We start from the raw sequence: 26,265 nt of genomic DNA on the forward strand, positions 1-26,265 counted from the left end.
GGAGATCCTGCGACAGATCAGATGTTCATCTACTTTATTCATAAAACTAACTTTTAGTTTTCTTATATCTCTCTTATATGCTCATTTTCTATTTCTTTAATTTCTGCTTTTAGCTGATTAGTTTTCATTCTTTCTTCTTTTCTAGTATAAGCATCTAAGGCTGTAAGTATCTGTTGATGTACCACTTTTGCTGAATCCCACAAGTTTTTATGTGCAGTATTTTTATTTGTATGTAGTATATTTTATATTGTTTGCTATATGGTACTTAAAATTGTTTTTAGCTTTAAACTGTGAATTCTTTGACCCATGAGTTATTTAGTTATGTAGAGTTTTACATTTTACAATAGTTTATGTATGCATGTTATGGTGTTAAGAGTTTGTTTTCCTGTCATTTTTGTATATATAGAGGAATTTCCCCCAACTAAATTATAGATTTCTCAAAGCAATGCTGTTAAATTTTTTGTGTGTCTATTTGACTATGTTTCTGGGCATGCAGTAGATGGCATAATGTTTATATGTTAGAGAATTAAATGAACTATCATTTTTTGTGTTTTCTAGGCACACAAGAATTAAATTCTGAATAATTCTACAGGTAGGATGGACAGTTACTTTAAAGCAGCAGTCAGTGACTTGGACAAACTCCTTGATGATTTTGAACAGAATCCAGGTTTGTTGGTTTTCCATTTTTGCCATTAATATAATTTTAAAATGTCTGTAGTTAATATCTTAGCAAAATGTGGTTTCAATTTTGGTCACATGGTTATCTTCTGTAAAACATTCATTTATCTCATTATCATGAATTAGTGTATTCTTACACTGAATAGAACCGATAGCCAGAGATAGAAGTAAGGAACTAGAAGGTTCTCTCCAGATACAAATTTAGGTAAAGAAAGACCTTTAAAATCAACGTATGAACCAGCTAAACTGCAACTTGAAAGCTCTATATAAATTGCTATTTCATTATTATGAGAGACAGTATTTTCCTCATATTAGAATGAAGGCGAGGAAACCAGAGGACAGAACAAAGAAGTTAGATTGTTTTTCAGCTCTTCATTAATCTGGTTTTTTCCAGTGCAACTGAGTTATTTTGAGTGGAATTTCCGTCATAGTATGACATCTACATTGAAAAGTAAAAACCCCAGGTAGTTTAAATCCAAATAAAAATAATTTTGGAGGATATTACCATTTTGCAAGAAAGTAATCTATCTCTGGTCTAAAAAAAATTTAGTTCAGAAGTCTTAGAAACCATAATATCTTTGTAATAATTTTAATTTGGGTTTCCTGACTAACATTATATTTCTATTTTAATTAGATGAACAAGATTATCTCCAGGATGCACAAAATGCGTATGATTCTAACCACTATTCAGTTTCTTCAGAGTTGGCTTCCTCACAACTAACTTCAGTGCTACCAAAGGATCAACAGTGCATTAATTGTTGTGCCTCATCAGAAACAGGCTGTGAAACAAATGAGATTTCCCTGAATGAAAAAACACTTGAGGGACTGACATCTATACAAAATGAAAAAAATGTAACAGGACTTGATCTCCTTTCTTCTGTGGATAGTGGCACTTCAGATGAAATCCAGCCTCTGTACAAGGGACGATGTAGTAAACCTGTCTGTGATCTGATAAGTGACATGGGTAACTTAGTTCATGTAACTAACAGTGAAGAAGATATTAAAAAATTATTGCCAGATGATTTTAAGTCTAGTGCAGATTCATTGATTGGACTGGATTTATCTTCAATGTCAGAAACTTTCTGTGTTTCTTCAATAGACCATGGTAATGTCATAGAGGAACAAAATGATGACTCTGAATTACAAAACAGAGAAATCAGTGGAACTAAAGAATTTGGTATAAAAGTAGATACATCACTTTTAGATTCATGTAATTATGATGGAAAAGAAAATTTAAAGGATAAAAAGATCTCTAATCAGTTAGAATCAGTTGATTTTAACATGCTATCTACTTTGACTGAACAAAGTTCCAAAATGTTTGATGCCAAAGACAACCTACAACACAAGAACCAGCCATGTGAATTAGTAAAAGCTGATGGCTGTTTGGTAAAAGAGGAGGTAGATGTGGCAGTTGGAGTTGCCACAGAATGTTTAAAAGGAGACAGCACGAGTTCTTTGCCTTGCAGTCTTCCAAAAAATGGAGGTTTATGCTTAAATGATTCAAATTTAAGTGATGAAAATTTCAAATTACCTGACTTATCCTTTCAGGAAGATAGGACTGCTGCATTTATAAAACAATCTGCAAAAGAAGACTCAAGAAATTTAGATCTTAAAGATAATAAAGATGTAATCCAGGATCCCTCTTCAACTTCACATGTCTCAAGTGAATATATGTACTCCTCATTGTCCTGTCTTCCAGTACCTGGGTCTTTGTGTGGATCATTAATCGAAAGTAAAGTGCATGGTGATTGTCTACCTCAGAATGACTCTAAAGATAATATACAAGATGCAATGACTATGCATGAAGAAATACAGAAGAATGTCATTTTAAGTGGGGAAACTTTGAAGGAGAGTGATCTCTTGAAACAGGAAAAATGTAAAAACATACTTCACCAGCCACTAATTGAAAAGATGGGAGACAGAAAGTTAGATTCTGACCAGATGGTAATTAGAGTTGAATCTTTGGATTACTCTGATAACACCAGTTCTTCTGCAGCTGCAGAATCTCAAATAGAGCTTTCTGATGCCCCAGAGTCTCCAGATCATTGTGAAGATCTTACTTTTTCAAGCAATGATATTGATGGGCAAGACTTGGATTACTTTAATATTGATGAAGGCATGAAAAGTGGTGCACCAATTAGTGATGCTGAACTTGATGCTTTTCTGAATGAACAGTATCTTCAGACCAATTCCGTAAAATCATTTGAAGAAAATGTAAATGACTCAAAATCTCAAATGAATCAGATAGATATGAAAGGCCTAGATGATGGAAATGCCAGTAATATATATTTCAATGCTGAAGCAGGAGCTACTGGGGAAAGCCCTGGTATTAATATAATTTGTGAAACAGTTGATAAACAAAATATAACAGAAAATGGTAGCCTTTCTTTAGGGGAAAAAAGTACATTTCCAGTTGAACAAGGGTTATCTAGCAGTAAGTCTGAGATTACAAATGAAGTATCAGTCTCTAATATTAACAGTCAGTCTGTTCATGTTGGAGGGGCCAGACCTAAGCAATTGTTTAGTGCTCCATCAAGAACAAGGAGTTCAAAGGAACCAGATAAGCCAGATGTTCCAAATATGCCTGAAAGTGAACCCAGCATAGGAAATACCGTTGTTCCAACAACTTGTACTACAGATTCTACTACTGATCCTCAGGTTAGCTTCAACTCTAATTACATTGATATAGAAAGTAATTTTGAAGGTGGATCTAGTTTTGTAACTGCAAATGAAGACTCTCTTCCTGCAAACACCTGCAAAGAAGGCCTGGTTTTGGGCCAGAAACAACCTACTTGGGTTCCTGATTCAGAAGCTCCAAATTGTATGAACTGCCAAGTTAAATTTACTTTTACCAAACGGCGACATCACTGCCGAGCATGTGGTAAAGTAAGTTATAAAAATCTTTGTCTTTTATTCTTTCAAGACATTTCAAATGAAATACAATGTGACCAAAAAGCTTATTAATTGATGATTAAAAGATTCATTAGTTTAAAATCATTGTTTTTCACCTACATGGAAATATATAAAGCACTGTCATTTTACAGATTGCTTGAGGGTTAAATAACTGTCACATTGTCATGAATATTACATGTTGGGAAATGAGGAACACTAATTTTTGTGAAATCTAAGAATACATGTCTTTTTAACAATATGTCAGATGTACCAAATTCAGTCAGTTCCTAGTTTGTCCTTGAATACTTAATTTCAGGACCACTCTTGCAGCTAGTATCATGGTCAAAACTTGAAGTAAACACTGAGAAAAAAGGCAAATTGGCTTGCATAAGGTTCAGAGCACTGAAGCTGTCTTTATTTGTCGTCTGATTGCCTTAATCATCTATAAACTCTTAAGAGTTGCCTGTAGAAATAACATTGCATTTTTTCATTTTTCAGTAATATATTGGTCTCAGATCAACCCCACTCTCTTTCAGAAAAATAACATTTTACTTTTTTTCTTAATTGAGGTATAGTTGATTTACAATATTGTATAAGTTTCAGATATACAACCTAGTGATTCACAACTTAAACTCCATTTATAGTTATTATAAAGTACTGGCTGTATTCCCTGCACTGTACAGTATATACTTGTAGCTTATTTATTTTATACATAGTAGTCTGACCTCTTAATCCCCTACCCCTATCTGATATGCCCCTCCCACCTTCCCTGTCCCCACTGAAGACCACTAGTTTGTTCCCTCTGTGAGTCTGTTTCTTTTTTGAATAACATTCTACTTTTAAAAGTTGTAAAGGACCAGAGAAAGCTTTTTCAATTATTAACTTATTCATTAAAGAACATTTTTGTTCCCTTCCAATTAACATAACTGATTTAAAGGAAGTCTCATCAGAGATATAATTTTAAATTGCAGAAACCTAATTTCAGTTTAAAAAAAAAGAGTCATTTTAATAACTACCTATAGTGATTAGAAAAATTGTTTACATGATCAGAAAAATGGTTAGAGTTTGGGGGTCTCCCCTTCCCCTGCCTCCAGTAGGTATAAACGTGCTTAAAACAAAACCAAATTTGATATTTTATTCTTCATAGGTATTTTGTGGTGTCTGTTGTAATAGGAAGTGTAAACTGCAGTATCTAGAAAAGGAAGCAAGAGTATGTGTAGTCTGCTATGAGACTATTAGTAAAGGTGAGTATTAACCTGACATATTTTCTTCCAGTAATTGCATATATCTTAAAAATAATTGGATTGTGACAAAGATAAACTTCTTTATTTTCTTAAGGCGAGGACCTAGTGTTGACTTATCTGGCTTAGGTGGGACATCCCAAGGCTTGGTTTCTCTTCTTTTTGTTCTACTCTCACAATTATTACTACCAGTCTGGAAAGGAAGCATTCAGTTTCTGGAGTGGCAGTTCATTAACTTTTAACAGGTACCAAGTCCCTAAATGCTACATTTCACCTGCCTATTTGTTTTTGTCACCATCATTGTCATCCTCATCCTCATCATCTTAATTTAAACATTTATAGAATATCTACCAGTAAGTAGTATTCAGTCTTATATATTAATAGTATGAGGCAAGATAATAGGTTCCACTCTGTAGAAAAACAACATAAAGTGGGAATAAAAGATAAGGTAGTAATATTTATCATTTTTATATAAATTCATAGGACTGTCATGCTATTTGACATTTTTCTCATTTTTTTTCCTTCTCAGTTTTAGAATTTTATTTTCATGTGTTTCCCATTGCTTCTCTGGCTCCCTAGCTAGCTTACTGTTACCAGCAATAATCTTGGTGGTCTTATTTGTGTTCTCACAGTTGTATGTGTTTGTGCGGGTGTACACATGTGCTTGTGTTTTTTTCCTCAAATACATGCTTGTTCCTTTGAGTACTTCTTGGCATTTCCAAAGACTTGTTGACAGTTTAATTCCCAAGAAATATTTCTTGGGACTTTCTAAGACCAGGCCTGTGCACTAGTTCAGGTACTGCTTCCTGTTAGCCAGGAGAATAAATACCTGATAATAATTTGTTTTTCTCTTTTGAATGAAGATAAATTTTTTCAGCAATTCTTCAAAAAGCTCTGATGTGAGTCTGTTAGCCTGAGGTAAGCTGCTTTACTCCCTGCTGTTGACCTCTGCTCTGGAAGATGATAGAGTGTGAATCTTTTTGTATTTCCATATTACCACCAATGTTTATGAAGATTTTAGTTTAAGTGCTTATAGTTGTTTTGTTTCTTCTTGTGCTGCTTCAGTAGCCTTTAAGACTACTGCTAATGTTGTTAGTCAAGTGACCTGCTAGACTTCAGAAATCTTAGCACAAGCTACATATTTATTTTTCCCCACTTGAAAAATAAAATAAAACAGCCATGAAGATTTGAAACATTATTTGAGTTGATATGTCAGATTTTTAGTTGAACATTAAAACATACTCTGACTGTAACGATCTAGGAGAGGAGAAGATATAATCATTAAAGAGTCTCAGTAGGATACTGAGATCAAGCTTTGGTTTAACGAAGAAAATATTTTGCATGGATTTATCTATTTAGTTATCTGTTTTATTTATTCTGTTTTGGTATCTTATAGTAATTAATTTTATTTATGGTTCTGTTTATCACTAATTTATACACCACAAGAAAACAAAAACAAAAGTTATTTTAACACCAACTGAGGGAATGAAAATAGTACACATGGTCATTTAAAAAAATGTTATTAAATAAGAGGGGAAAGCTGGTTCAAGGGTTGTAAGACAAATTACTTGAAGAAAAGATAGTTTGATTAGAGATTTGGGATAATGAGGAAGTTGTGCTGAGACTCTGCAAGTTTCAAAGAAGCATGCATGTGAGTGCCATTATAGAAACTTAGGGCAAGTTGGAAATTACTTTGAAACTGAGAATACTATTTGGATTTTATTTGGTTAGTGGAAGCCATTTCATGGAAGTGCTAAATCATTGGCACTTGAGGAAGATTATCGTAGCAGTGGCAGCATTTATAACAGATTAGTTTGGAGAAAGGCTGAAGGGAGAGCTACCAGTGCTGTTCCATGTTATTTGGATGAAAAAATCATTCAGCAATATTCATACACTGTTCTGCATTTTGGAGCTCCAGCTGAGAACAAAATATACTCCCTGTTCTTATGGAGCTTTTGATCTTATGGAGCTTACAAATGTGGGGAGAGGCGAACAGGAAACAAAGAGACTACCAGATGGTGATAATGTTCTAAATGAAAATAAAAGAATGTTAAGAGGGATAGATAGTAACAGATTGGTGGCAAGAGGTGGTTATTTTTAAACAGTGATCAGAATAAGAGTTTATGATGATATGATGTGTGAGCAGAGACTTGAAGGAAGTGAAAGGATAAAGCAATGTGGAAGAACATTTCAGGCAGAGAGAACAGTAAGAGCAAAGACCCTAGGCAAGAAGGGTGCTTGCTTTACTTTTTGAAGAACGGGGAGGCCTATGTGGAATATGATGAGCAAGTAGGATTTTAGTGAGAAATGATGTCAGACGGCTAACTGGGAAAGCAGAAGAGGCAGAGATGCAGACTATGTAGTGTATTGTGAGCCATTGTAACAACTGAAATTTTCATTCCAGTTGGGAAGCCATTAAAGGATTTTAAACAGAAGAATGATGTGATATGACTTATGTCTTAAAAGAATTACTAGGAACTATGTTGGAAATAGAGTCTAGGGGTACAAGGGCAAAAACAGATATTAAATAACAATGATTTTCTTTAGTAGATATCAAATATATGCCAAAATAATATGGAAATAACTGATTGGTAGCTTATACTGAAGTAGAGCACTGCCAACCAAAGTAAGGATATTATCTTTGCCAAGTGCCACTTCTTTTTCTTGTTTAGCCATTGATTTTTTCCCCTTATAATTTAAAAAATACAATATTTATCATAACTGACTTTGGAGTTCAAAAACATCTGAGATTTTAATTTTTTTTCCCCTTTATAGCTCAGGCATTTGAAAGGATGATGAGTCCAACTGGTTCTACTATTAAATCTAATCATTCTGATGAATGTGCCACCATCCAGCCTCTTCAGGAGACTCAAACACCCAGTATACCCTCACCTACAACTTTACCAATCTCAGCACTTAAACAACCAAGTGTTGAAGGTAACTAGAAGAAAATGTTGTGTCTAAAGATAAATTATTAAAATAGAAATTTTCTAGTGTTGATAGGAGCTAGTGAGAAAAGAGAAACCAGACTAGATATCAGAAGGAATTTAATACAGGGAACTGGTTATACACATACGTCAGAAGGGTGGAAGAACAAAAAGGGCGTGCTCAAGTGGCTCAGAGATTCATAACTGCAGGAAGCAATCCCTAGGGTTGAGGGAACAAAAGGGGAGAGACAGTGCTACTAGAACTCAGTGCAGAAGCACCAGGAGGTGCTTGGTTCTCAGACCTGGGATTCAGGGGTTAGGGTACCACATCACACGCTGGTGCTGTGACTTCTTAGAGGAACACCAAGTGGCAAATGCTGGGACCATCAAGGTGCCTTGTAGGGTTGGTGTTCACATGACTTGAGGGCATGTTCCAGGCTTGATGTAAGGAGTACTGAAAATCATGGGACTTAGAGGTATATCTGGTGATGCTGCTGCTGCAAAGATCCTGGCAGGATCTAGAAACAAAGAATTCCTTCTCTTCCTACCTTCCAGTCTCCAACCAGTGCCTATCATTGATGGAACATGACCAGAACCAGTTTGCTCTGGGAGTTTGGGAGTTTGCACTTCCCAGACGTCCAGCCTGGCATCAGAGAGTTCCATGTAGAAGGGTGGGCTTGGGTTTGAGAATTAGGAGGTAAAAAGTTGGCATATCTCCCTTTCCTTAAAAAAAATTTTTAAATGAATATTTCACCACAATAAAAAGTGTTTATTAAATCTTTTGAAAAACTTCTAAAAATTTAAAAATCTTTGGGCTCTCTGTTCTTTTTTTTTTATAACCTATTGTAGTTTAGGATCTTGAGTAAAGCCTGTGTACACTTTAAACAAAAACTATTAGTCTGTAACTTGCTAGAAAAAGAACTGTAACTGTCAGAGACAAATTCAAGTATTTCTGTCAACTCTCTTGGATTTCAGTTTATCTCTCACTTAGCTATTTTCCGTTTATCATAAATAATAAGATTCAGCATATATGGTTGTATATTATAGCTCTAAAGATGAATGAATCTGCCTTTAAAATATTTATATATTCTCATATATTGACTTTTAAAATAATTAAATTATAAAAGTACTGCAAATACAAGAAAGATACCTTATTTGTGTATTCATATTGCAAAAATTATATGATTCAAATTTTTTCAGTGTTATCTGTATTATGATTGGAAGGTAGATGTTGATTCTGTTGATGTTTATATGTTTTTTGTTTTATTGAGTTATAGTCAGTTTACAATGCTGTGTCAATTTCTGGTGCACAGCACAATTTTTCAGTCATATGTGAATTTTCTCCATGAGCTACCACAAGATCTTGTAAATATTTCCCTGTACTATACAGTATAAACTTGTTTATCTGTTCTGTATATGCCTGTCAATATCTACCATGATGTTTATATGTTTTTAAATCATCTGGCAGGAATTTTCATAACCTTCCTCCATGGATGCTTTTTAACAAAAGAGAACAAATATTTATGTAGATATCTAGTTACTTCTTCCAAATTTGAGAGGAAAATATTAATAAATATTAATAGATTTCAATATTCACATTATAAGAACAAACATGTTTTACTCCTCTTGTTAAGTAAATTAAAAGTAGGAAATGAACTCTGATACACAAGAGATCCTGTTTGTTTTTTAGATTTTTTAATGCTTCTTTCTTTTGTTCTTCACATTTTTTCCTTTGCTTATCTGCCATGCTCTGATCTATTCCACTTTCCCTCCCTGTGCATTAGTCCCTAAATTTTATTCAGTCTCCACATTCACAAACTTAAGTCTTAATATAGGCTTTAAATCTGCCTTCAGTGCCTTTAAGATGTAACCTCTCCTGTCCACTCTTTTTGTATGTAGTAGGGCCAGCCCTGCCTTTGTATGAATTGGAAAAAGACTTCCACTCTGGGTAGATGAATCCCAAAAGGCCATTTTTCTAGGCCTTTGAAACCCTGAGAATGCAGAGCTTGCCAATGGATAGCAAAAAGCTTCTGAAAACGTTTCCTGACCCATTTAATATTATCATTGCAATATTATCAAATTAAAATGCTTTACTTTCTAAACTGATTCTAGGATTATGCTCCAAAGAACAGAAAAGAGTATGGTTTGCAGATGGTATACTGCCCAATGGCGAAGTTGCAGATACAACAAAATTATCATCTGGAAGTAAAAGATGTTGTGAAGATTTTAGTCCTCTCTTACCTGATATGCCCTTGGTAAGGAATCTAAAGAATGACTTGTTAATTTAAGAAAATTTTATTTTGTAGGTAATTCTTTGTATGATTATTAGAGTACTTTTTTTTTTAATGCTGTGAGCTTCATGAAATGAGAAACATATATAGTGAATATATTTTATATTTTACCTTTTTAAATGTCAGTTTAGGGCAATGATTCTTAAACTTTTTGATTGCAGGATTCCTTTATGCTCTTAAAACTTATTGAGAATGCCAAAGAGCTATAGATTATATGGATTATATCTATCGATAATTATGGAATTAAAATTGAGAAAAATTTTAGGAATTAATTACAAATAAACTTACATCAAAAAACTTATTATATTAATAGAAATAATATTTTTATGGAAGTTTTCCAAAAGTTTAGTGAGGGGAATAACATTGTTTTATTTTTTTGTGAATGTCTTTAATGTCTAATAGAACATAGATTCTCACGTCTACTTCTAAATTCAGTCTGTTGTCGTATGTTGTTTTAGGTAAATTATATGAAGAAAATCCTAAGACCTCACTGACTTCCTAAAAGGGTCTTGGGGACTCCAGGGATCCTAGACCACATTTTGATAACCACGGGTATGAGGAAATAGAACTGAGATTTCGTAATTGAATTTAGACTAATTTGTTTAATGCTTTTTCAGATATTCAGTAAAGTATGTAATGGTAGTTACTTTCCTCATACCCATAAAGGAGCAAAATACTCATAGAAGCAAGTACTAACGTATGAAGTAGGAATGCTTTTATTCATTAAACAAATATTTACTGAGCATCTACTCTGAGCTAGTTACCCTGTTCACCCTGGGTACATACATTAGACAAGATGGATATGTATCCTGCTCTGTATTCACATACCATTTAAACTTACTTTGTTTGTCAGTAAGAGCTCATGAGCTAGATTTTACAGGTAGCCATAATTACCAAAAGTATGTTTCTTAGCTAGCACATATTCTCAATCAACATTTTAACAAAATAGCAGTTTTACAGAGGCTAGTATTACTTGAGTTCATAAATGTTTCTCTATTGACTCAGCTTTGGCCAGTCTAAAAAGAAAGGGGCTTAAATGAGGCAGACTTGAGGGTAGTTTATTCCAAGTGGTTACTTTTGTGGAATATATCTACCATTCTGCTTACTCACCACTCCCTTTCCTGCCGTCCCCAACTTTCCTCTCCCTTGCTACCACCCAACCCAGGCATTTTTGGCTATCAAGAGGAGGAGCACCTTGGGGGGAACTAAGCTTGCTCACTTTGTGTAAGAGTCCAGAATCCTGAAGTTTTCTTTGCCTCCTTTTTCCAGTCTATAAAATTAAAGTCTACCTGAGCATACAGGAAAGCTAAACCTAAGCTCCTGAATTTAAAGAAGCAAAATTGTACTATTTCTTGGGAAATTTGGTTTCTGAAGAATTTCTGAGTCCATTTTGGTTTTATTTGTTCTTATTAAAAAGATATTATTTTACATTTGAACAGACTACGAACTGATTTGTTTTCTTAATTCCATATTTTACAGATGGTAAACACAGAGGATCATGCCTATTCTACTACAGTAGAAAAAACAAACAGTGAGATAGGGGATACTATAAGAAATGAGATGATTCGAAGTCCTATTTCTCAGGTTCCATCTGTGGAAAAACTGCCCACAAACACAGGAACTGAGGAGTTACCTACTTCTGGTTCTTTTGTACTAGATGATGATGTTTTTGCAGAAACTGAGGAAGCATCGGGTCCTACTGGTGTCTTGGTTAACAGCAATTTACCAGTTGTTAGTACTTCAGATTATAGGTTATTGTGTGGCATTGAGAAGAATGTTTGCAATAAGATTAGTCTTCTACCTGATGATGAGGACAGCTTACCCCCTCTTCTGGCTGTATCTGGAGAAAAGGGATCAGGTAGGATAGCAGTTATTTAAATTTAAAAAGGAGATTTTTTTAAGGAAGAATATATTGATGAATTTTGATGTATGAAATACATTTTTTTAAACTTAGACAATTTGCCTGAAATAAGTACAATGGCTTAGTAACTTTAATTTACAAAAAGTCTTACTATATAAAAACAAATTCTGAAAAGATCTGAACTTTTGAGTTCAATTGTTGTTAATAACTTATCTCATCTGGGTCCCTAATTTAGAATAAGATAAAAGTCTAATACAACAGGGAAATTCATAGTCTTTTAGTCCCAAAAATATTTCCATTGTATTTGACTCCATATCTATTTTTTTTTTTTTTTAAGGAGCATAGTGCCTTAAAAAAAGAAGAGTATTGGATTGATGACAAAGCTAGGAATTTTAGTTCCTCATCTGCTAGTGGCAAAAAGCCCTGTTCTTTGTATGCCATGTATATTTTCCTGTTGATTGTCAAGCTCTTTTCGCCACTTGTCACTGACATAAGGCAGCAAGCAGCAAGCAGCATGTATAGCTTGGGTCTAGACTTCTTTCACAGTTGTAAATATCAGAATTTATAACTGGAGTGGCTGGCAGACTGGAATCCACTTTATAAAAATGTTTGTTTTAAAACTTTAAAGGTGCAAATATTACATCAATATGCTGTTTAATCAACATATTTGTGCATGTACCATATATAATATAATTGATCAAGATTTATATGTATGACAATATTAATATCTTTACATAAATCAAAAAGTAAAAATTAGTATATAACAATTGTCCAGATGTTGGTTGATTTTATGAAACCTGTTTGCTTTTGCTTTTAAATATGATCAAGCCATTGGTGGATTTATAAATCCATTTTTTTCATTGCAAGCATATTTAACAGAAAGACATATTTATTCTAATATGTTACTTTCATGTTTTAGTGCCTGTAGTAGAAGAACACCCATCTCATGAACAGATCATTTTGCTTCTTGAAGGCGAAGGCCCTGTTACATTTGTCCTAAATGCTAATCTACTTGTGAATGTCAAATTAGTATTTTGTAAGTAATGATTCATCTTTCTTTGCCTAATTGGTAAGCAGGATTTCTTAATTATATTTAAAATTTTGACTGGTAATTGTGAAAAATAAGCAGTATTAGATACTAGTTTTTCAGCTAAATATTAATATAAATAAATTTTGCAGGTTTATATTCAGTGGGACTTAAAATAATAGCTTAAAGGTTTTTACTGGTTTCCCTCATTCAGTCCTAGTTTAAGGCCATGGGCATATAGCTGTGTTGTATTTTGATGCTCATTATACAACTGACCATATTTCATATAGCTTTTAGATAAATTGAAATTTGGCAATTGAGATAAGCAAGAATCCGGATTTAGTAACAATAAAGACAGTATTAAAGTAAATGACATTAGGCTTAATTAAAAGGAAGTTTGACACAACATTGTAAAATGACTATAACTCAATAAAAAAATGTAAAAAAAAAAGTAAGGAAGTAAATAATTCTCAGTAATAGATAATCCTCAATACTCAATAATGCATCTCTTAGCTTTTCATTCTCTTTGAAACTAACCTGATTCTTACCCACTACATTTCAGCATGTCAGTGCATCTTTGTTTTAGTGGTATTTATTGATTGACTCCATCAGATAATTTTTCATCCTTTCTCTTTTTTACATTAATCTTATACAATTCAATTTAAAGTTTTTGTATGGAGGGCTTTGGGAAAATAAGGAATTTGAAAAGTTGTGCTTCATGCAAAGGGTAATTATATTTAATTTTTTTGGTTAATAGAAGCTGACACTTAAACAGTTGTATGCTTTGTCACTTAAGATTCCTCAGATAAATATTGGTACTTCTCAACCAATGGACTACATGGCTTGGGACAGGCAGAAATTATTATTCTACTGTTATGTTTGCCAAATGAAGATACTATTCCAAAGGACATCTTCAGACTATTTATCACCATTTATAAGGATGCTCTAAAAGGTATAGCATTTTATTTTGAACTGTACAGACCAGGGGATGGATAAATTAAGGGCATTTTTGCTTTTAGCTATGCTAACTGTACTAAAGATTTATTTTGTGAAGAGATTGCTGATTACTTAAACAAGTTTAGTCATCATTTTCAATCTCCTTAAATCTAGCATTTTATATAATTAATATATTTACTGTTTTTTTCTTTTATTTTAAAAGTGGAAATAGATTTACTTTCCTGATCTTTTTATGTGTCTATACAATCGTCCCCCTTTATCTGTGAGGGATAAGTTCCAAGATCCCCCCTAAAACCTCAGACAGTACTGAACCCTATGTATACTATTTTTTCTATACATACATACCTATGATAAAGCTTAATTTATAAATTAGGTACAGTAAGAGAACAATCCGAATTGCCAGCATCACTCCTCTTGAGCTTTGAGGCCATTATTAAGAAAAATAAGGGTTACTTGGACACAAGCACAGTGATACTGCAACAGTTGATCTAGTAACCAGGACTACTACTGAATGACTAATGGCCGGTAGCATATACAACATGGATATACTGGACAAGAGTTCATGTTGTGATTCACATCCCAATGGGATGGAGCAGGACACTGGGAGATTTAAAACTTGCTGTTTATTTCTGGAATTTTCCATTTAATATTTTGGACCACAGTTGACCAGGAGTAACTAAAACCATGGAAAGCAAAACTGCAGATAAGTGGGGACTACCATATACTTCTCTGTCTATATAAGATTTGGGGGGCATGATGACTTTTCAATCAACCACGCAGTATGGAGAAAAATTTTAAAACACCTATAGTTAGAAACATTCTCAAATTTTTTGTTCATAATGTCCAATCTCTAGGAATAATTGAGCTTTATGCTCACACAGTAATTAGTGCTTCTTGAAGAGTGGAAATAAGGGGAAAAAATATTTTACATTCCTTTTAAAAATTAAGAAAGTTTATTCAAACTCAGAATGCTGCTTCAAAATAACTTAAAACTTTTTTATTAATGACTTTATTTCCAGGAAAATACATAGAAAACTTGGACAATATTACCTTTTCTGAGAGTTTTCTCAGTAGCAAGGATCACGGAGGATTTCTATTTATTACCCCTACTTTTCAGAAACTTGATGATCTCCTGTTACCATGTAATCCTTTTCTTTGTGGAATTCTTATCCAGAAGCTAGAGATACCCTGGGCAAAGGTTTTTCCTATGCGTTTAATGTTGAGATTGGGTGCAGAATATAAAGGTAAGTTTTAGAATAGTCAGTTAAATTACATAGTGAGTTCAGATATACTGAATATAAATAAGAATTTCAAGGATTCATTAAAATAAAAGTTCAGTGGATTAATGGGACTACTCTTGTTTTGATTTACTTTTAAAATTACAAAACAGCCCTCTTCTACTACAAATTAGTCTAGGCAACCTTAGTATGTCATGTATTTCTAGATAGTCATAATTATCATATTAACTTACATTAAAAAAATTCTTTTTGAATTTCACAACAAAACATAGAAAACCCTGAAAAGTTTTCTTAAAAGTATATACTGTAGGGAGTTCATTTTATTATGCTGCCTACATATTAAGAAGATAAATTATTGCCCCCTGCTCAATTTGTCTACATCATAAAGCTAAACATAAAGATTGTGAAATAATGGTGTAGGTTTCTGTATATGGTTATTTCTAAGTTGAAATAATTTCTGTGTTAAATTTTTTGAATTTGTACCCTTTAGTTATCCTTTACTTTTTTCAAGAATAGTTTATTTATTGCATGTGAAATTTCATATATGTTTCACTAGTTATTAACTTAGTGACCATAAGCAGGGTTATTAATCTGTGTCTGTACCTTCCCATGTGTAAAGTGGGGATAGACATACCGGCATGATTGGTTGTTATAGGATTTAAATAGGATAATATATTAAAGGTCCCTGTTCAATGTAGCATTTAGTAGATATATAGTATGAGTTGGTGTGATCTCTTATTGTCTAAAAAAAAAAAACTAATTGAGTAGTATTTATCTATAATGTTTGAAAAATGAGAATTAAAGGTAATAAATTTGACTTTTTTTTGTTTTTTGTTGATGGTAACTAGTTTTCTGTTCTTACGTATAGCATATCCTGCTCCTTTAACAAGTATCAGAGGCCGAAAACCTCTTTTTGGAGAAATAGGACACACTATTATGAACTTACTTGTTGTGAGTAATTGAACTATTTTATTAAATGTTCTTATATTGTTACTTTAAAATTTATTTAGTAAATTTTACATATTTATATTTTCCTATTTGGCAAATTTGTATTAATGAAAGTTCATTTATAATAATCCTAATTCATTTAACATAAATGGGCTCTATTTTTGATGCAGCACCTTTTTAAAAAAATTTACTGAAGTGTAATTGATTTACAGTGTTAGTTTCAGGTGTACAGCAAAGTGATTTGGTTATACATATACATACATTTATATTTTTTCTCTTCAGATTCTTTTCCATTGTATGTTATTATAATAAATTGAATATAGGTCCCTGTGCTTTAGATGAAGTGCTTTTTAGAACACATCTCCTAATTTATGTGTACCTGATTCAAATTGCCTTTTGATTCATTACGCTGCAGTGCTTAAACATTTAGATAATGTGAGATCTACACTGTTGTTGAAGCCTTAGTAAAAGTTACTAAAAGTCAATCAGTTTGATGATTTTGAGCAAACTGTGGCCTAAGTTTCCTCATTTTTAATAGGAAGAACTGGATTAGATGATCTCAGGTTCCCCTCCAATTTCTATAATTTTCTGTTTAAAACAGCTATCATAGAAGAGTATTTCAGTGGACTTGCTTTTACTTATACATGTTCAGTTTGAAGACCTATTCTATTTTGGAAGATCTGTAATGAGAAAGAGGAGATCACCCCCCAATACTACAGAATTCTTCCTGAGAATGATATTCTTTATTACTATTGTGGAGCAGCTGGAAGGATTAGTTGGTTTTTGAAATTGGCATTGCTTTCTGGATGGCGTTTTGATAATTATGTATTACAAGTTTTAAAATGATGGATATTCTTAAAAAATGATTTAATGAATGGATAAATGTTCATGGATAGTACTTTAAGGTTTATGGAAATATTTTTTGTAGGACCTTCGAAATTACCAGTATACTTTGCATAATATAGATCAGCTATTGATTCATATGGAAATGGGGAAAAGCTGCATAAAAATACCTCGGAAAAAATACAATGATGTAAGTATAACTGCTTTCTTCAAATTCTGAAGATAATTGTTGAACATTAGATCTCTTAGAAGTGTGTTAAATTTGTTTGTTCTGAATTGGACTTTCTAATATATAATGACAAAAAAGAGTTATTTTTGAAATTTTAGATTTGTTTTCTAATAGGGAATTTGTTTAATCCTATTTTTTTCATTTTTTCCTCACTGTTTTATGTGTCTTTTAATTAAGGTAGTTTTATCTTAAAACATTTGTTTCTCTCACATTCTCAGGAGGTTGTCCAGACTGAAGCTTGATGAAAGTGGTCAGAAATGTGACCCTTTGAATTATTGTAATTAATAAAGTCACAGAATATTAAAAATGTTTCTAAATGAGTATTATTTTTTCTCAGGTAATGAAAGTAATAAATTCTTCTAATGAACATGTCATTAGCATTGGAGCTAGTTTTAGTACAGAAGCAGATTCTCATCTGGTCTGTATACAGAATGATGGAGTTTATCAAACACAGGCCAACAGTGCAACTGGCCATCATAGAAAAGGTGAGTGTTTGTTCCTAGTGTTGATCCATAAAACTACCTCAAAAAGTAGAATTCCTTTCAAAGGGTATATATATATATATTTTACTTATTTGTACAATTGATGCTGATAAAACAGTATGCTTTACATTTTTAGCTATACAAACAAAAAATTGCTTCTAATTTGTGTAGGGTTTTTTTGTTTGTTTTATTTTTTATTTTGGGCAACATTAAGTTTAAAGACTTGGAATACAGTATTTATTTTGATGTCTTCAGGTTTAGGGTATCCCATATGGTAGGTTTCTTGTTTTCAGTAATTTTTCTCTGGAGCAAGGTGTTTTTTACCTTTGTTTGCTCTCTGCTCTAACTCCTCTTGAGGGAGCACAGGGTAGGTAAGGATGAACAATGATTTAAAAAACTGTAAGTGGCTGAGAATATAAAAATGGTAAAGCTGGTGATCTCTGTGAGTGACATTACTCTCATTTCTGGCTGAATGGCCTCAGTGATTGCTCTGATTACCAAATCCTTGCAGTAGAAGGCCTAACAAATTGAAAGTTAAGTAGAAGTAAGTATTCCATAAAACTGATGCATTGTTTTAAAATAATGCATTTAAAATAGTCAGACATTCTGGCTGTTAATAAAATTTCTTCCTCTTATTATAGCAGTATGTATATTCATTTTTAGTAAGCTTGGAAAATATATTTCACGAAGTGGTAAAAGGGAAAAAAGTGCCCAGATACAGCCTTTGTTGACATTTTAGTATATTTGCTTCTTATATTGATATATATGTTAAGTAGGTGATTTTATACTGGGTATTAACTAACCTTTATGCAATATTTTTCTTAATTTTGTTTTGTTGGGTTATGGGCATAGCATTTATCAGGTACTTAAAATGTGCTATACTCCACATTATGCATTTAACAAATCTCATATAACATAAAAAAAGAGCAGGCTAAGATATAAATAATTGTACTTTTTTTTTAAATCAGTGACAGGTGCAAGTTTTGTGGTATTCAATGGAGCCTTAAAAGCATCTTCAGGATTTCTTGCTAAGTCCAGCATAGTTGAAGGTATGAGTTTCATCTTTCAGACTGTTTTAATGTAAAGATGTTTTGCATTTCCTTCTTAAAATGTATTTGATACTTACAAACCTACCACAAACTTATGTGAAATCATCACTCAGCCCGAGAACTAGAACATGACTAATATTTGGGTCTACCTCAAACTTAGCAACACTGCTTAGCCTGCACTCTCTGCTTTTGCATAGCCTAATGGTCAGTCGGAGGTAAGAGCTCAGGGTCTTTCCTTATCATGTACATACCCTGGGCATGCACACAGCATTGCACATGCATGTGGCCTTCTAAATTCCCAGAAATATGTTAGAACTTTTCAAAGCACTTATGGACATCTCATTCCTCACCTTTTCCTTTAAGCGTTTGGTTGGACTATTGTTTGCCTCTACTCTTATCTGCTGCCATAAGACAGCTATAACATTGATCACTGGCCTCTAATTGTTTTTGACAAATGCTCCTGGGAAAATACTTTTTTCACTGGGCAAGCTTAGAGTCAGGTCAAATAAAGACAGCTTTGTAAGTGGAGTCTTCCAGGAAACTAGCTGGCAAGTCAAAAATGACAATTCTCCAGTAATGAAGTTTTGAAGGAGTTCCAGCCACTGTTGCCCTCTCCAGTAGATACCAAGCTGCTGGTTTTCACCATGATTGCAGGCTGTTGGTTTTTAAGGCTTCTACTAAGCTAGAGAGGAGAGGATGGGAATAAGAAAGGTAAAATGACACAAAGCTTGCTGTTCTTACCAAGATTCTTCAATTTTTCTTAAATAAATACTTCCCAGATTGCTGCAAGTCTTTGATTAATTTCTAGAGTTCTGAAAAAGTTGCTTCTGATACTTTATCCGTTTCCTTGTTCTTTTTTGAAGGAGAGTATTTTCTGAGGTTCTTGGTTTGCATTTTCACTATCATTCTCCATACTATCTCACTTACATAGCTTTATAGGAAATCCTCCCATCTCTGATGCCACACATATGCCTTATTCCTCATTTGAGTAGTGCTCTAGCCAGTCTAAGCCCTTTGATTTATCATATTAATTTTAGGATCAATTTGTCAGGTTCTAAAAGGTCCATTGGACTTTTTATTGGAATTGCATTAAACCACTAGTTCAATTTTAAGGAAATTGGCATATTTTCTATTTTCAGTGTTCCTATCCGTGTACATTGGCTACCTTAAACTTATTTACATAACATTAAATGTCTTCCAATAAAATTTTAAGTTTTGGTATATGTCTTGAACATTTTATCTTGACTTATTCCTGTACCTTACAGAATTTATTGCTGATGTAAATGATATACTTTTATTTATTTATTATAATCTTAGCGTAATATTAATGCCATTATAATTTTTAAATTTATTTTATTGGCATAGTTGATGTACAATATTATGTAAGTTTCAATATTATGAATCACTTGTGAGTCATGATTTTTAAAAGTTATATTCCATTTCTAGTCATTATAAAATATTAGCTATATTCCCTGTGTTATGTAATATATCCTTGTAGCTTATTTATTTTATACATAGTAGTTTGTACCTGTTAATCTCCTTCCCCTATATTGCTCCTCTCCCTTCCCTCTTGCCACTGGTAACCCCTAGTTTGTTCCTGTATCTGTGAGTCTGTTTTTTGTTATATTCACTTGTTTTATTTTTAGATTCCATGTATAAGTGATATCATACAGTATTTGTCATTCTCTGTTAGATTTACTTGGCATAATACTCTTCAAGTTCGTTCATGTTGTTGCAAATGGCAAAAATTAATTCCTTTTATGGCTGAGTAATTTTCTGGTGTGTGTGTGTACACACATACACCAAATTTTCTTTATCCATTTATCTGTTGATAAACACTTAGGTTGCTTCCATTATCTTGGCAATTGTAAATAATGCTGCTATGAACACTAGGGTGCATTTACCTTTTCTAATTAGTATTTTTGGGTTTTTTTTTTTATTAATACCCAGGAGTGGATAGTATGTGTAGTTCTATGTATAGTATCATATCATCTGTAGACAGTAACTGTTTTACTTCTTCCTTTCCAATTTAGATTCCTTTTGCTGGGTCATATGGTACTTTTAGTTTTAGTTTTTTGAAAAACCTCCATGCTGTTTTGTATAGTGGCTGCACCAACTTACATTTCCACCAACACTGTAGGAGGATTTCCTTTTCTCCACATCCTTGCCAACATTTGTTATGTCTGTTCTGTTTGATGATAGCCATTCTGACGGGTGTGAGGTGATATCTCATTGTGGATTTAATTTGCATTTCTCTGATTACCGATGTTGACTGTCTCTCCATGTGCCAATTGGCCATAGTATGTATTCTTTGGAAAAATGTCTATTCAGGTCTTCTGCCCATTTTTTAATCAGGTTTTTTTTTTTATGTTGAGTTGTATGAACTGTTTATATATTTCAGATATTAGCCCCTTATCCGTCATATCATTTGCAAATACTTTCTCCTATTCAGTAGGCTGTCTTTTTGTTTTGCTGATGGCTTTCTTTGCTGTGCAAAAGCTTTTAAGTTTAATTAGTTCCCATTTGTTTATTTTTGCTTTTATTTCCTTTGCTTTAGGAGACAGATCCAAAAAAAAATTGCTACAATTTATGTCAAAGAGTGTTCCACCTATATTTTCTTCTATGAGTGTTATGGTTTCTGGTCTTATATTTAGGTCATTTGTCCATTTTGAGTTTATTTTTGTATATGGTATTAGAGAATGTTCTAATTTCATTCTTTTACATGTAGCTGTCCAGTTTTCCTAACATCACTTATTGAAGAGGCTGTCTTTGCTTCATTGAATATTCTTGCCCCTTTGTCATAGATTAATTGACCCTAAGTGGATGGGTTTATTTCTGGGCTGTCTATTCTGTTCCATCCATCTGTGGTTCTGTTTTTGTGCCAGTACCATATTGTTTTGATTACTGTAGGTTCATAATATAGTCTGAAGTCAAGGAGCATGATTACTCCAGTTCTGTTCTTCTTTCTCAAAATTGTTTTGGCTATTTGGGGGTTTTTTTGCATGTTCATACAAATGTAAAAGTTATTTGTTCTAGTTCTGTGAAAAATGCTTTTGATATCTTGATAGTGATTACATTGAATCTGTAGTTTGCCATGGGCAGTATGGTAATTTCAAGAATATTACTTCTTCTAATCTATAGATCTTTTAGTTTTCTATATAGCTAAGTACAACATCTATTAATAATGGTAGTTTTGCTTCTTTCTTTATAGCCCTTATGCCTTTATTATATTTACATTTCTTGTTTATTGGCTGAGACTCCCAATGGCAGCAGTGATTGTAAATTCCTTGTCTAGATCCATGTTTTTCAGTAATATCTTTTAAAAATAAGTGAACTTCATAATTCAATTTTGTGTGCCATATCCATCATTCTGATGATGGAATGTGATATATTCAATTATACTTCTCCTTATTTCTTACTACATTATATATGTGTTTTTGTTGGGGTTTTTTGTGGTATGTTTTGATCTTGCTCCAGTTTTCAGGGCAGCAGTTTGCCCTGTGACCTCGATTCTCCGATAGATCTTAGAGATGTTCATTTTCCATTTGTTCAGCTTTTTTTTCAAATTTATTTTAAAAAGTTTTTTTTTTTTATTGAAGTATAGTTGATTTACAATATTGTATTAGCTTCGGGTGTACAGCAAAGTGATTCAGTTATACATATGTAGATTTTTTCAGATTCTTTTCTGTTATAGGTTATTACAAGATAGTGAATAGTTGCCTGTGTTATACCATAAGTCTATGTTGTTTTTCTATTTTATATATAGTAATATATATCTGTTAATACCATACTCCTTAATTTATTCCAACCCTCCCTTTCCCCTTTGGTAACCATAAGCTTGTTTTCTATGACTGTGAGCCTGTTTCTGTTTTGTAAATAAGTTCATTTGTATTATTTTTTAGATTCCACGTGTGATATCAAATAATATGTGTCTTTTCCTGTCTGAATTCACTTAGTATTATAATCTCTAGGTCCATCCATGTTGCTTCTGAGTAATATTCCATTGATATATCTACCACATCTTCTTTATTCACACACCTGTCGATGGACACTTACGTTCCTTCCATGTCATGCTTAGTGTAAATAGTGCTACTGTGAACACTGGGGTGCATCTATCTTTTCAAATTAGAATTTTTGTCTTTTCCGGATACATGCCCAGGAGTGGGAATGCTGAATCATATTGTTAAGTCTATTACTGTTTTTTTTAAAGGAACCTCCATGGTGTTCTCCATAGTGGCTGAACCAACTTACATTCCAACCAACAGTGTAGGATGGTTCCCTTTTCTCTACACCCTCTCCAGCATGTATTACTTGTGGACTGTTTGATAACAGCCATCCTAACCAGTGTGAGGTGATGTCATTGTAGTTTTGAATTGCATTTCTCTAATAATTAGCAATGCTGAGCATCTTTTCATGTGCCTGTTGGCCATCTGTGTGTCTTCTTTGGAGAAATGTCTGTTTTGGCCTTCTTATTTTTTTATTGGTTTGTTTGCTTTTTGATATTGAGTTGTATGAGCTGCTTGTATATCCTGGAAATTAACCCTCTTTCAGTCACATCGTTTGCAAATATTTTCTCCCATTCCATAGGTTGTCTTTTTGTTTTATTTATGGTATGCAAAAACTTAAGTTTGATTAGGTTCCATTTGTTTTATTTTTGCTTTGGTTTCTTTTGCCTTGGGAGACTGATCTAAGAAAATATTGCTACAATTTATGTCCCAGAATGTTTTGCCTATGCTCTCTTCTAGGAGTTTTATGGTGTCATGTCTTGTATTTAGGTCTCTAAACCACTTTAAATTTATCTTTGTAAATGGTATGAGGAGATGTTCTCATTTCACTGATTTAAGTGAAACTGTCCATTCCCAACAATGCTTGCTGAAGAGACTCTTTTATCCATTGCACATTGTTGCCTCTTTTGTTGAAGATTAATTGACTGTAGTTATCTGGTCAAGATGGTGGAGTAGTAGGATCATGAGCTCACCTCTCCTCACAACTACAACAAAACCACAACTGACTGCTAAACAACCATCAAAAAAAGAAAAAAGAAAAGAGTAGAACCTAGCAAAAAAGATCTTCTTCAACTGGAAACATAAAGAAGGAACCACAGTGGGATGGTAGGAGGGGCATGCTTGTGATGTAATCGGGCCCCATACTCCCTGGGTAGGCCACCCACAAGCTGCAGAATAATTAAGTCACAGAGGCCCTCCCATAGGAGTAAGAGTTTTGAGCTGCACATCAGGCTCCCCAGCATAGAGTTCCAACACTGGAAGGAGGAGACCCCAGACCATCTGGTTTTGAAGGCCAGTGGGGCTGAACTCCAGGAGCACCACAGCACTGGGGGAAACAGAGACTTCACTCTCTTGTGAAGTGCATACAGAATCTTGCTCATGCTACGTCCAAGGGCAGGGGCAGTGATTTCATAGGAACCTGGGCCAGACCTGCCTGCTGATTATGGAAGGTCTCCAAGGGAAAGTAGGGGACGGCTGTGGCTCACCCTGGAGATATAAAAGTTGGTGGCAGACATTCAAGGAGTGTTCATCTACACATGCTTTCCTGGAGGCTGACATCTTGTCTGGGTCATTAGTACCAAGACCTAGCCCCACCCAACAACTCACCACAGGACTAGGATCAAGCTCCACCCAGCAGTAGGCATGCACCAATTCCTTCCGCCAGGAAACCTGCTAAAGCCTCTAGTCCAGCCTTATCCACCAGGGGGCAAATACCAGACATAAGAAAACAACAATCCCAAAGCCTGTAGAAGGAATCCACAAATGCAGGCAAGACTCTACCCTGGGACTGGCTGGACCCTGGTCTTTGAGTGACAAGAGAGGAGTGTACTGCTGGGATGCATAGGATGTCTCCCACAGATAGCCACTTCTCCAAGGTTGAGAAACTTAACTAACCTATCTGAAAATACAAATAGAAATCTAATGAGGTGGCAGAGGAATATATTCTAGGCCAAGGCACAAGACAAAATCCCAGAAGAACAAATAAGTGATGAGGAGATAGGCAATTTATCTGAGAAGAGTTTAGAGTAATGATGGTGAAGATGTTCAGAGAACTTAGAAGGAGTATAGATGCACAGGGGGAAGTTGAGCAAACAGTTAGAAAATATACAGAATACTCAAACAGAGTTGAAGAATATAATTACTGAAAAGAATAACATACTAGAAAGAACCAAGAAAAGACCAAATGAGGCAGAAGAACGGATTAGTGAGCTAGAAGATAAATTAGTGGAAATCACTACTGTAGAACAGAAAAAAGAAAAAAGAATGAGAAGAAAGAGGATAGTTTAAGAGAACTCTGGGACAACAGGAAGCACACTAATATTCATATTATAGGGATCCCAGAAAGTGAAGAGAGAGAAAAGACCTGAGAAAATATTTGAAGAGGTAATAACTGAAAACTTCCCTAGCTTGGGAATGGAAAGAGTCACTCAAGTCCAGGAAGCGCAGAGAGTTCCACACAGGATCAGCCCAAAGAAGAACACACTGAGGCACACAGTAATCAAATTGACAAAATTAAGGATGAGAAAATATTAAAACTCAGCAAGAGAAAAGCAACAGATAACATACAAGGGAACTCCCAGAAAGTTATCAGCTGATTTTTCAGTGGAAACTACAGGCCAGAAGGGAGTGGCATGATATATTTAAAGTGATTAAAGAGGAAAACTTATAACCAAAAATACTCTATCCAGCAAGGCTCTCATTCAGATTTGATGGAGAAATCAAAAGCTTCACAGATAAACAAAAGCTAAAAGAATTCAGCACCACCAAACCAGTTTTACAACAGACGTTAAAAGAGCTTCTCTAGTCATCAAACTGCAAGAGATACATTGCACCCCAGTGTTCATAGTAGCACTGTTGATGATAGCCAAGATATGGAAGCAACCTGAATATCCGTTGACCAAATGACCAGGTAAAGAAGTCATGGTATATATTTACAATGGAATACTACTCAGCCACAAAGAAGATTAAAATAATGCCATTTACAACAACATGGATGGACCTGGAGATCATCATACTTAGTAAAGTAAGCCAGAAAGAGAAAGAAAAATACCATATGATATCACTTATATGTGGAACCAAAAAAAAAAGAAGAAGAAGAAGAAAAAGGGACACAAATGAACTTACTTACAAAACGGAGATATTTTGGAATTGAGGGAGAAGGGGGTGTGATGGGATAAATTGGGAGTCTAGGATTTGCAGATACTAACTACTATATATAAAATAGATTAGCAACAAGGACCTACTGTATAACACAGGGAACTATATTCAGTATGTTATAGTAACCTCTAATGAGAAAGACTATGAAAAGGAATGTATATATATGTATAAGTGAATCACTCTGCTGTACACCACAAATTAACACATTGTAAATCAACTATACTTCAATTAAATAATTTTTTTTTAAAAAAAGAATATACTTTATCTATTAAGGAATCACAGGCAGACATCTGAGAGCCCAGAAATGGGGGTCGTTGGACTTCGAAGGATGTCAGTTGGCCCCACACAGCCCAAACTCCTTTGAAGGTCAAGGTGTTTGATAATTAAAATAACTGCCAAGTATTGAAAGCCTTTTAATGCCAGGCACCATATACATTAT

At 33.8% G+C, this 26,265-nt stretch overlaps 1 protein-coding gene across 3 annotated transcripts in view; it reads left to right on the forward strand.

Annotated features, from left to right (window-relative positions):
* The window catches only part of ZFYVE16 (zinc finger FYVE-type containing 16), a 48,384-nt gene that overhangs the window by 11,086 nt on the left and 11,033 nt on the right, over positions 1 to 26,265 (forward strand). For all 3 annotated transcript variants that reach the window (XM_010949246.3, XM_010949245.3, XM_074360297.1), the window contains 13 exons: positions 559 to 667; positions 1,313 to 3,564; positions 4,718 to 4,814; positions 7,587 to 7,748; positions 9,851 to 9,993; positions 11,509 to 11,887; positions 12,810 to 12,926; positions 13,714 to 13,869; positions 14,894 to 15,118; positions 15,981 to 16,063; positions 16,989 to 17,093; positions 17,470 to 17,617; positions 18,583 to 18,663. In XM_010949246.3, the coding sequence (XP_010947548.1) occupies positions 598 to 667; positions 1,313 to 3,564; positions 4,718 to 4,814; positions 7,587 to 7,748; positions 9,851 to 9,993; positions 11,509 to 11,887; positions 12,810 to 12,926; positions 13,714 to 13,869; positions 14,894 to 15,118; positions 15,981 to 16,063; positions 16,989 to 17,093; positions 17,470 to 17,617; positions 18,583 to 18,663 (4,018 nt within the window). In that variant the 5' untranslated portion in view covers positions 559 to 597. The remainder of the gene's footprint in view (positions 1 to 558; positions 668 to 1,312; positions 3,565 to 4,717; positions 4,815 to 7,586; positions 7,749 to 9,850; positions 9,994 to 11,508; positions 11,888 to 12,809; positions 12,927 to 13,713; positions 13,870 to 14,893; positions 15,119 to 15,980; positions 16,064 to 16,988; positions 17,094 to 17,469; positions 17,618 to 18,582; positions 18,664 to 26,265) is intronic.

Source organism: Camelus bactrianus, chromosome 3 (assembly GCF_048773025.1).
Source record: "Camelus bactrianus isolate YW-2024 breed Bactrian camel chromosome 3, ASM4877302v1, whole genome shotgun sequence".
NCBI classification, from domain to species: domain Eukaryota; kingdom Metazoa; phylum Chordata; class Mammalia; order Artiodactyla; family Camelidae; genus Camelus; species Camelus bactrianus.